General features: G+C 52.4%; 1 protein-coding gene across 6 annotated transcripts in view; it reads right to left on the reverse strand.

Annotated features, from left to right (window-relative positions):
• Baiap2 (BAR/IMD domain containing adaptor protein 2) overlaps nucleotides 1-11,271 on the reverse strand; it is a 65,721-nt gene extending 54,450 nt beyond the window's left edge. For all 6 annotated transcript variants that reach the window (XM_052196097.1, XM_052196093.1, XM_052196095.1 and 3 more), the window contains exon 1: nucleotides 11,121-11,271. In XM_052196097.1, the coding sequence (XP_052052057.1) occupies nucleotides 11,121-11,174 (54 nt within the window). In that variant the 5' untranslated portion in view covers nucleotides 11,175-11,271. The remainder of the gene's footprint in view (nucleotides 1-11,120) is intronic.
• Between the last annotated feature and the right edge of the window lie 231 nt (nucleotides 11,272-11,502).

Consider the following 11,502-nt stretch of genomic DNA (forward strand, 5'->3'; position numbering starts at 1 on the left):
GCTTCAGTATAGGCTGCTTTGCAGAATATCAAGCAAAACCTGCCTAGGGTGTCATGTGTGAGGGAATAAGATCAATTCCAGGTATTACGTGAGCGTAGAAGCCTGCCTGAAGAAGGTGGACCCCAGCTGCGCCTTGCTTGGTGTCTTAGTCAAGGTTTCTATTCCTGCACAAGCATCATGACCAAGAAGCAAGTTGGGGAGGAAAGGGTTTATTGAGCTTACACTTCCACATTGCAGTTCATCACTAAAGGAAGCCAGGACTGGAACTCAAGCAGGTCAGGAAGCAGGAGCTGATGCAGAGGCCATGGAGGGATGTTTCTTACTGGCTTGCTTCCCCTGGCTTGCTCGGCCCGCTCTCTTATAAAACCCAAGAGCACCATCCCAAAGGTGGTACCACCCACAAGGGGCTCTCCCCACTTGATCACTAATTGAGAAAATGCCCCACAACTGGATCTCATGGAGGCACTTCCCCAACTGAAGCTCCTTTCTCTGTAATAACTCCAGCCTGTGTCAAGTTGACACACAAAACTATCCAGTACACTTGGTTAGAGTCAACAAGGCAGGAATGTGTGTGCATTCTTTTAGATAAAAAGAGGCATGGGTTTCTGGAAGGAAACAGGCTTTGGGGTAAAAAGGGAAGAGTGAAGGGGACAGGGGTCTCAGATCAGAACCAGGATAGCTTCTACAGTGTGCCCTGCCCAAGGCTGCAGCCAAACCCTCTCCATTCTGGGCAGAAGAGAAAGAAACAGAGGCTGAGTGAGAATACTCCTGGCACACAGGCCTTAGCCCAGAGCCTCCTTAGCAGCCCATGGAAGGCTCGGGAGCATGTGCAGCATCAGAAAACCTGTGTCTCTCGGTGAAGCAGGAAGAAAAACCAGGACTGTTCCAGAACAGAGGACTAGACTCCTAGCTTCCGAGGGAGTGGTAGGTTCTACCAGACTCAAGGCCAGCTTCAGTCCGATAGGGAGGTAGGCAGGCAATAGAAGAGATGGACAGACTCTAGGACCTTCTAGGAGCTGGAAAGAGAACCCAGATGCCACACAATGGGCTCCAGCAGAATCTGAGCCCTGGCCTCACCCCAACCCCCAACGTGGCAGTTCTAGTTTCTCAGTTCTGATAGCTCCCCTGAAGAAGCTGCCAAAATTAAGAAAGAGACTCTGTGTCTTTGGCAGGGTGCCTGGATGTGATAGTCATGGTGGCCTCCCATCAGGAAGAGCCAGAAGAAAAGGCCTCCTTCCTATCACCCCCAGCTGCCCTCCCCAGCCAGTCAGCATTAGAAGCACCAGAAATGACCATCTGAGACTGCAGCAAATGCCGCTGACAGCGACAGGCACAAAAAGCCAACCCTGAGCCTGCTTTTGCTGGCCTTACACCCCTGTGAATGACTGGTGACTCTTCACAGAGGCTAAGCTCACAGGGTACAGAGGTTCCAGTTACTCTGGTGGTACAGAGGTGAGCACAGCTGCCCCCAAGTTACCTGACATCTAAACCCCTCTTCCCAGCTTGTTTCAGAAGTCTCTAACGGTTTCCAGGCACTCGAAAGCTGACCTCTCCTGCACAAAGTCCCCAAAGGCAAAAGCCACACCAGGGTCTTACACCTAGCCAAGTCCCTACACAAGCAAATCCTTGGTCAGCATGTGCTGTAGGGGCTAGTCAAATGGTCCCCTGGAAATCCAGAAGCCAGGTCTGAACCATCTGTCGGGTGTGGCAGCCACCCCCACAGGAACTGGTCAACACCCATTATCCCAGAAGCCTGGACATGAAACCAAACAGTTTAACTATGTCTTTCCTGCCTGTCACAGAAATGTCCCAGCTGGGCGGTGGTGGTGCACACCTGTAATCCCAGCACTCTGGGAGGCAGAGGCAGGCAGATTTCTGAGTTTAAGGCCAGCCTGGTCTACAGAGTGAGTTCCAGGATGGCCAGGGCTATACAGAGAAACCCTATCTCAGAAAAACCAATTCCAAAAAAAAAAAAAAAAAAAAAAAGGAATGTCCTGTTCATTCCAAACTCCACAAAAGCACAGCTTTCCAACAGACAGGCTACACAGCTGGTCACCCTGGTTTGAGTCACAGATCTTTTCCTTGGGTACCTGGGTGGCTAGTGCAGGGAGCGGCACATTCAAACTGTTACTCGCCAAATTCCATTGTTTTTCTTTAAGGCAGGGTCTCTTTATGTAGCCCTGGTTGTCCTTGACCTTACCATATAGATCAGGCTAGCTTTGAACTCACAGAGATCTTCTTGCCACTGTCTCCCAAATCTTAGGACTAAAGGTGTGCACCACCAAGCCTCATTCCTGGATCCAAATTCTTGATTGGTGCTGTATGATATCACAGCATGATACCATGAGGACCCATTGACATAAGCTGAGGGCTGTAATTTGCTTAAATTAGAAAGAACAAGAAATACAATTAGCCTAGAAAGACAGGTCACCATGATAGAGACAGACAGCCCCCAGGATGTCACTCCCTCTAACTGTGGGGCAGATGATGTCATGGCCGCATGAGCTGAGCATGTCCTCTAGTCACCACTGTCTAAATTCGAACAGTCTTTACAGAGGTCAATGAGGTTAAACAAGGTCACTAGTGAAGGAGGGCGCTAGTCAGTCTGGCTAGTGTCTTTATAGAAAGAGACCATGACACTACACAGAAAATATTTCTCTTAGGAGAAATGCTTGCCCTACCCTCATCTCCTAGGGCTGTTTGAAGATCCACGTCTTGCTTTAGGTCATCAGTTTGTAATGTTATATATACAGTACTGAGCTGACCAGTGCTGGCTTACTCACGCATCTAACATGGCAGGGCTAATACTCGGTCTTCCTATTACCACAGTTTACAGAAGAGATATGATAACTTCTTACCTGAGAACACGCAAGGCCACTCACTGGGCCATCTCTCCTATGAGTACGCTGCCTGAGGACCAGGGTCAGGCCCACTGGTGGAAGATACACCTATGTAAGCTTGGAATGCTCTGGAACAATCCCTCTTTCCAAGGACCTCAGGTCAGGCAGTTAGCATGTGCTAGCCCAATAGATCGTGCCACAGACAGGAATGTAGGACCATTGGTGCCCAGGTGTTGACTAGATACCCCTGCCTGGAGCACCAACAGTCCTCTGAAAAACCTTCTGTCCGTGGAATAATGGCCCTGTCTACCAGTGATAAGAAAGTGGTGGCATAGGCACTGAGGGCACCCGAGGCCTGAGACACCAGAGCACAGGTCTAGTCTGAAGCCCAGGTCAGTTTCCTATCGGCAAATGCCCATTGGTGTGGCACTTCACCCCTCCGGTGCTCCGTCATAAAGCAGGTAAGCACTTGGAACCCTCGGCCGTGCCTAGTAGGCAGCAAGAAGCCATCCAAGTCCACAGACAGCAATGCTGAGGCTCTCATGGCCGACACCTGCCTCTCACAACACAGGACTGAGTGGTGACACGGTAGTCCAGCCCTAGGCACCTGGGCCTCTCCTGAAGCACGGCTGGGACACTCGGGCTACTGGTCTGACCACAGCCCAAGGCTCCTAACACCTCTCAACCCTACCTCCCTCGTCATCAAAGCCTAAGATTCCCAGTCCCAGGGCAGGACAGGTCTACCATGGGTGAAGATGGACAGCAGGCCTCACCTACCTGAGACGGTCACTCTCAGGGTAGAGGCAGGCTCCATAAGCCTCTATAAAAGACGAAGGGGTGCAGTGTGCAGAGGGACGCAGGTTTGGTCCATTTCAGGCACCTCTGCCTCCAGCTCCCTCTCCCTGCAGTGTAAACCCAGTAGATAAGCAGCAGTGCACGGCTGTTAGGAGCAGGCTCTCCCCTGACCTGCAAGGCTCCTGTGGATGGGGCACCTTGCTCCCATCCCATGTCATCCCATGTCAAGGACACGCTTCTTCCACTGCACACTTGGGGCCGTGCTTTCCAGTGTCCACACTTCTTTGTACCAGCAGCAGCAGCAGTTCGGGAAAGTGTGGATCATCAGACACAATCCTCTTTTGTGACTCCCTCCAACCCCCCACCCCCACCCCCCGCCGCCATGACTGTATACTTAAGTCTACAAACCTCATGAAGAGGGTGAGGAGGCCTGGCTTGCAGGCTAAAAACCAGAAAGTGGCAGCAACAAAAATGATGGCACAGGAACCTTGGAAGCTTGAAAGACAATCCCAGAGATACCCTCGAAGTGTTTTATCAATATCCCTAATGTTCAGGGGCAAGTGTTGGGGACCCTCAGAGGCTGACATCCCCGAGCTAAAATGCAGTTAAGAGGATGTGATTTTCAAATGCAGGCAATGTCTGTGGAAATCCTAACATTTAAAAAGAAAGCTAATATTTATACCCCATCTGGCTTTTTGAGACAGGATCTCAACTCTGTATCTTGCCTGACTTGGGACTCGACTGTGTATCCTGGACGGGCCTTAAACTCAAAGGGATTCCCCTGCCTCAGTCCCCACAAGCTGGGTTATAGGCATGAACCACTGTGTCCAGCTCTCCTACCCCATCCCCCAGCACTACATAGAACACTGGAGTCTTGAAATTGCTGGGAAAATGCTATATCACTGAGCTCTACACTCAGCCCCTCCCTATAGGAACAGCTGCAGTGTACGGGCGGTGGTGGCGCACACCTTTGATCCCTTGGGGATCAAAGCACTTGGGAGGCAGAGGCAGGCAGATTTCTGAGTTTAAGGCCAGCCTGCCCTACAGAGTGAGTTCCAGTACAGCCTGGGCTATACAGAGAAACCCTGTCTCAAAAAACCAAAAACCAAAAACCAAAACCAAAACCAAAAAACAAACAAAACAAAACAGCTGCAGTGGTGGCCTATGCTTGGGGAGGCAGAAGAAGGGGGTCTCTATGACTTCCCAGTAAGTATTGTCTACACAGAGAGTTCCAGGCCAACCAGACTATAGTGAGACCCTGTCTCAAAGCAGACACACATCTGCAGCAAGTATAAAATCACAATCCCAAGCCAGAAGGAAACTTTTTCACTTCCATCTGGGGTCCCTTGGTCTCTTGCATCTGGGCCTGAGGTATTCTGTGTAGAACTTCTCACGCTCTCTTCCACCAGATGGAACAGGATCTTGAGCTAGCACATCAAAACTGCCTTCCCCAGACCCAGGAGTATCCCAGTGTCCATGCCACAGCCCAGGTTTCACAGCTCAGGGTAAGTGGGGAAAGGGCCAGCATGGCTTTCAACTGCTGCCCAAGTCCAAGGACCAGACATTTCTTTATGGCAGCCCACTCTGGAGTAGGCAGAAAAGGCCCTGGTGAGGGCTGTAAAGTAGGGAGCAGTTGAGGGAGCTGGGTGTCAGCACCCCCCACCCCACTACAGCAGGCAGAAAGGAGTTCCTGTCAATGTTGGCAGCAGCTCAGCTGCAAGAGGCCCACACAGACACGAAGCCTGGGCCTGCCCAAGTTTCTCAAGGTGACTCCTTGGACACCAACAGTTAAGGTCCCACCTTCCACCCTCCCCAGGCCACCCTAGCCGCTCTTCTCCCTTCTCACTCCCTGCTTTCTAATCTCTCTGGCAAGAGATCAAGCTCAGAGACTCCAGGACCCAGCAGGACAGAGCTCTTGCTGCTAACATTTTGACCTGATTGCCAGTCACACAACTGGGTCACCACCTCCAGGGAAACAGAACACACTGGGCCAAGGCTCCTAAGGCCGAGGGCTAAACAGCAGCCCCTGAGCATGGGCAGATGGCAATTCCAATGTCACCTCTTCAGAACCAAGAAATGAAACTCACCCAGTTCCAACTGCCGCTGGGTTCCTATCAGAGTCTAGCCACTGTTCCAGGCCCTGAGAATATATCAGGGAGATAAGTCATCCTGGTAACAGAGTCAAATGGTTCCAAGTTATCCAGCCTGGGCCTTGGGAGTGCATGGTGCATGTGGGAAGGATTCTGGTAAGCAGTTCATACTGTCTAGGGCAGTCTTCCCCTGGACCTGTAGTCTGACATTTCCTAGGATACAGTTCAGAGGTGCAGCTGTGCCCCTCGACCTCCCTAACGCCCCAGGCTGAGGCTCTTCAAGTCACCATGCAGCTGTACTTGCACAATTAGGCTGGGGATGACTCAGAGAAGGGGGTGGCAGGGGGTGGAGGAAGGTGGGAATGTGGTCCATGCCTGTCAGTAATTATTCCGGGTACAGGCAGGGATCACAACCAGGCACAGTGTAACTGCTGGACTAGGTAAGCTGACGGCTGCCCTGAGCACAGGCCTTTCAGAGAGTGCGGCTTCTCTACCTTGAGGCCTCAGGAGAGCTCTAGGCCAGAACAGGAAGGGAACACGGGAGGTCCTGGCTAGGAGCACCAGGAACTGAGATAGAGCACAAGGCACCTGCCCTAGTCAGCAGCAATCAACTGGCCGGGTGTCTGCACAATGGCAGCCACAGGCAACACTAGTCCAGGATATTTAGCATAGAGGGGACTATGAGGGGCTAAGCAAAGACGCTTCCTCTGCTCCTGCAGTGACACCTAGCTGTCTTGAGTAGGCCTCATAGTCACTCATCAGGGAGAAGATGAGCCACACCTTAGCCTCCCAGTGGCTTGCCCAGCTCCTGTTAAGAAGCTAAGCTGTCCCTTGCAAGATCCGGTTGCCTAAGTCAAAGGGCAAAGTGCAGACCTCAGGGCCTGGCCCTTCAGAAGCTGCAATCCAAGAACACAACAGCAGCATCTATCCACCACCTCCTGCTGACAAAAACTGGGAGTAGCACCAGCCTTCACTGTGACCTCAGGGCTGGCTAGTCAGTGTGTGTAGTAAGCCAATCTCTCCAATAAAGATTTACCCTCCAGGAAAGACCCACCACACAACAGGTAAAGGCAAGCACTCTTTCAAACCAGCCTGGACACAAAGATGCCATGCCCTAGTGCCCCAGGTGCCCCTGGAACACCATCTCCTCTAGCACTGGGCACCAGGCACTTCATAAGCCAACAGACTTGATGACCTACGGACATGGGCTGGGGACATGGACTGTAGAGCTGGTCAACTCAGAGGTCAGCATGACAAACAAGCTGTCTTTTGTTGCCCTGACTGCTCTACAAAGAAGACAAGATCTAAACTGCCATCCCTAAGATGCTGGTGGTAGACAAGGGCAGGTAAGCTATGAGGTGTGTGCTCAAAAGACAGGCACAGGCAGTCCACTCAGTGAGAGCAGACGCAGCCTCTCTACTGACAGGCCTGCCCTGGAAGCACCTATAATACAGAAGGAGGGCACTCACGTACACAACACTGTAGCCTCTCTCTCAGCAGGCATGCACAGCCAATCAGTGCCTGTGAGAAACCCCACTTCACTGAAGATACCCTTCTTAAAATAAGAGACAAGTACCACTTTGGTCTGAGCAGAGAGGTTATAGTTCCATGCTTCCAAAGTTCCCCCAAAACATCCTTCTAAGGAAGTGAGAGGGATATAAGAGGAATGGTGGTGGACTCTTCCCTCCAGACTTGACTAATCATAATATACAAGTGTTTAGCACAACTGCTCCAAGAACCTTTTGGTACTTGCAACCTTCGTTGGATAGCCACAGCTTTCTGCCAACAGCCACAGGGTGAGGAACATGACCATATAGCTGCTGGTAACAATCCCAACCACGCTGTCCCCAGGCCGTGTGTGTGTGTGTGTGTGTGTGTGTGTGTGTGTGTGTGTGTGTCTGTGTGTGTGTGTGTGTGTGTGAGAGAGAGAGAGAGAGAGAGAGAGAGAGAGAGAGAACTATTCCTCAAGAAGTGATTGCCACCCTCAATGGGTTATAGGGTTACCCAGAAGTCAGGGCTTCTTGTGAACTATAATCCTTGAGAAGCCACTAAGTTCAGTCAGGCAAAGAGATACATGCCTATTCATTCTAGCATTTGGAAGGCAGAGGCAGGAGAATCAATTCAAGGTCATCTTCAGCTACATAGTGAGGTTGAGGCAAGTCTAGCCTACCTGAAACCATGTCTCAGAAAACTAACAACAAAAATCTTACTTGGGCTGGTGAGCTGGATTACCAGGTAAGGGTGCTTGCCACTAAGCTGACAGCCAGAGTTTAGCCTAGAATCCGTGCAGAGGCGCACACACACACTCATAGTCGTCCTCTTACCACTCTAATGAGAGCTGTGGCACATACAAACGCACATGCATTCATACACACAGAAGCACACAAATTTTTAAAAAAAAAAAAAAAAGGCCAATCATTTAATCCCAGTACTAGGGAGGCAGAGGCAGGCAGAGCTCTGTGAGTTGGAGGCCAGCCTGGTCTATATCATGAGTTCCAGGACTGTCAGAGATAAGTAGTGAGATCCTATCTTCAAAACAGCAACAAATTAGCTAACTTGGCCTTCTGTTCTCATCCCACCGGGGTCTCATCAAGCTACTAAATCCACTGTGTATACTCAGAGGGACCCGAAAGCCTCTGCGGCTTTGGGCTGACTTCATTCTGAAGGCCTCACTCTTTCACCTGGGGCAGTAGACCTTGCCTCCAGTAGCCAATGCCCAGTCCAGGGGCTACCTAGGGTAAACGCTAGCTGGACTCTACTCTCTGTTGTCTGTGCCTGGAGGAAAGGGCCTTCCTTGCCTGAAGCTCCCCTTCCCTGAAGGGCCCAGAGACCTATGCATAAGCTCCTGGTGACTGTCATGAAGCTGCCCTGTTTTTCTTCCCTTCATCTTCCATGAAATTCCCCGAGGACACAGCTCCCAAGGGAACTGAGCCACCAGGAAAGAGGTCAAAGTCTGCATTCTTCCAGGAGAAAAATCAAAACTGTACATTGTATTCCTGAATTCTTAATCAGGAGGGCCAAGGACAAGCATCCTTCCTTGCCAAGGCAAACACCACTCAGAACTGCAGCTCAAGTGATGCAAGGGCCAAAGCAAACAGCGGAGCCTGCATGGCCGGTGACACTGAGCAGAGCCACGTCCTGGCCTTCACAGGAGGTACTGCCAGCATGTCTGCAAGCTCCAACCAGCATAGGAACAGCCCCTAGTAGGGAGTCAGTTACTACATGTCCCAGAGAAGACAGCATGGCAGACTGGCTGGACCGGCCTGGAACTACACACTAGTGGCTCTGGCTCTTCCCTGATTATGCCTCTGTGTGGGCTGGATATCTCCCTAGCCCACATGCCAAAGCTGCCCAACCTGTACTGGCACCACCACACACCATGAACTCCTCCAGTGACAAAATACAACATGAGAACTAAGCACAGACGTCAAAGACTCAGTGGCTAGGCCTCAGAGGGTACAAGACCCACCTGCCTACACTGCAAGAAAGCCCTTCAGACATCTATACCCAACCTGTGTCCAACACCTCAAAAGCTGATGAAGATCTATCTCATCACCTCATGGTCACATGGAAGACACCAATCCCTGCTCCACCCATCAGCAAACAACCCGCAGTGATTCCACTCTAAGCTCCCAGCCTGCTAGCCCGTGACCAGTGCTGGGCATCCCCAGGTGCTATGATCCTGATCTGCTGGATCCAGATTCTCTGCCACTGCAACAGCTCTGACTTTGGACATCCAGATGAATTACAGCAGCATGTGAGTGAAGGCAGAAGCCGTTAAATGCGGGCTGACTGCCCGGCCTGAGTTTTATTAAAGAGAACCATGGGATTCTCCAGAGCAAAGCTACTCCTCATACCCTGCATGATTCTTACCATGGAAGTTCCTCTTTAATGATTTCAGTAAAGAAGCAAGAAAAACAGACTGTGACCAGTATTTCTTTCCCATCCCCTGCAGTACAGAGCAAACTGTAATGGAACTAATGACTAATAATTTAATAAGCCTCCCTCTCCTGACAGCATGTGCTTCCGCACACCAACAAGAGGGAAATGCATACCATGGAGCCTACGGATACTAACAGTAAAACCCAAAGGCTGTTCTCAATCCTGTTTGCCGGCAGCTGGAACACGATTTTGGACTCTTTCGGCCCCTCCTTCGGGATTCCTCCAGACCCATGTAACTACAACTTTAAAGCTTTTATTAAATGATGAATTAAAGTCTAATCTGTCCCCGGGACTCCAGCTGAAACCTAAGGGGCCACCCTGGAGGCTTCCATCTGCTGCCGGCGACAGAGCAAGCACAGCTAAGAGGGTTTCACAGGCCGCTGCCTAGAGAGGCGCAAGCATGGCTGGTTCATACAATCAGAAACTGTTGCTCTCCAGCAGAGCACAACCCCACTCAGCCATGAACCAGCAACTCCATACGAAAACCCAGTGACTCTAGTGGAAAGCCTTTCACCCACCCTTCAGACACAGTTTTGAAATAAAGCATAGCTTTGTAAAGAGGAGTGCCATGCACAGGTCAGGACAGGGATTTCTCTCTTGAGAAAAAAAATGTCACTGTGAACTGCAGTGGACCTGGTGCCATCAGGGAGCCCCAGGCTGTGTTGTTGGGGGTGAGGGGCCAGGGCTGTGAGAAGCCATGGGGACTAGGAAATGGCCCGTCCATCTGTACTCAAGGCATGGACATAACATGACAATAGGGGGCTTGCAGGAGGCTCTGCAGTTCTCCCACGAGAAACTGTCATTTCACAGATTAGTATGTGAATGCGACTCTTAACACATATCAGAAGCAAAAGCAGGCGCGTCAGCCTCCTACACAATTAGTCTTCTCCCTCTGCGGTTACATAAGATGATGGATTATCTGTCCACCCATCCAACCTGTCCGCGCTCGACCTCTCACTTTGGGCCACGTCCATTAACACTCGTAAAGGAGTTGTGGGAAGGGAAAGCCTGTTGAGGAGAAAGTGCCCAGAGGCTGGCATAACAGCGCCTAGAAGAGCCCCACGGTGCCACCGCGCCAAGCAAGCGCAGGGCGACCGCCCGCGGCAGCCTGCAACCTCCACGCCGCCCCCGCTCCTTGTTCCCCTCACTCCGGGATGCAGCGGACCAGGCCAGCTCGCAGAGCAGCCCAGGCCCCGCACATGTCGGTCCCTCCGGACGCCGGGGCAGACAGGCGTACTGAAGGGAGCGCGCGGGGGCTGAGTGGCGCCGTCGGAGTGGGGGCGTCCACTCGTGCTCGGGGACGGCGCGGGCCGCGGCGGGCGTAAGGACCCTGGGCGGGCGCGGCCACCTGTGACCAAGCGAAGATCGGCCCGCCACGCCCGCAGTCCGGGAGCCGGTGCCCGGCTCAGGCCTGAAGACCTAGGGGCGACTCGGAGCCGCGCTGGAAACTCACCTTGTAGACATTTTCCGTGAGCCGGTGCATCTCCTCCGTGCGTGAAAGCGACATGGTCCTGGGTCCCGGCTACACCACAGACCAGAGCAGGGGCACGGGCGGCGGCGAGGAAGGCGACAACCGCAGCAACAGGAAAAGGCGCGCAGACCAGGACCACAAAACGCGGCGCCCGGCGGCCGCTACTTTTATAGCCGCTGAAGGCCCCACCCCACAAAAAACCCCGCCCCCGGGCCCCGCCTCCGCCGCGCCCGGATCACCGCCCCCGGCTGTCCGCCCCCGCCCAGCCCAGCCGCTGCTAGGCAACCGCCAGGCCCGCTCCTGCGCCGTCCTTCCTATTGGTAGATTTCGGAGGCGGGGGCGAAGGGCGGAGCTAGAGGAGGGA

Source organism: Apodemus sylvaticus, chromosome 10, assembly GCF_947179515.1.
Source record: "Apodemus sylvaticus chromosome 10, mApoSyl1.1, whole genome shotgun sequence".
In the NCBI taxonomy this organism is placed as follows: domain Eukaryota; kingdom Metazoa; phylum Chordata; class Mammalia; order Rodentia; family Muridae; genus Apodemus; species Apodemus sylvaticus.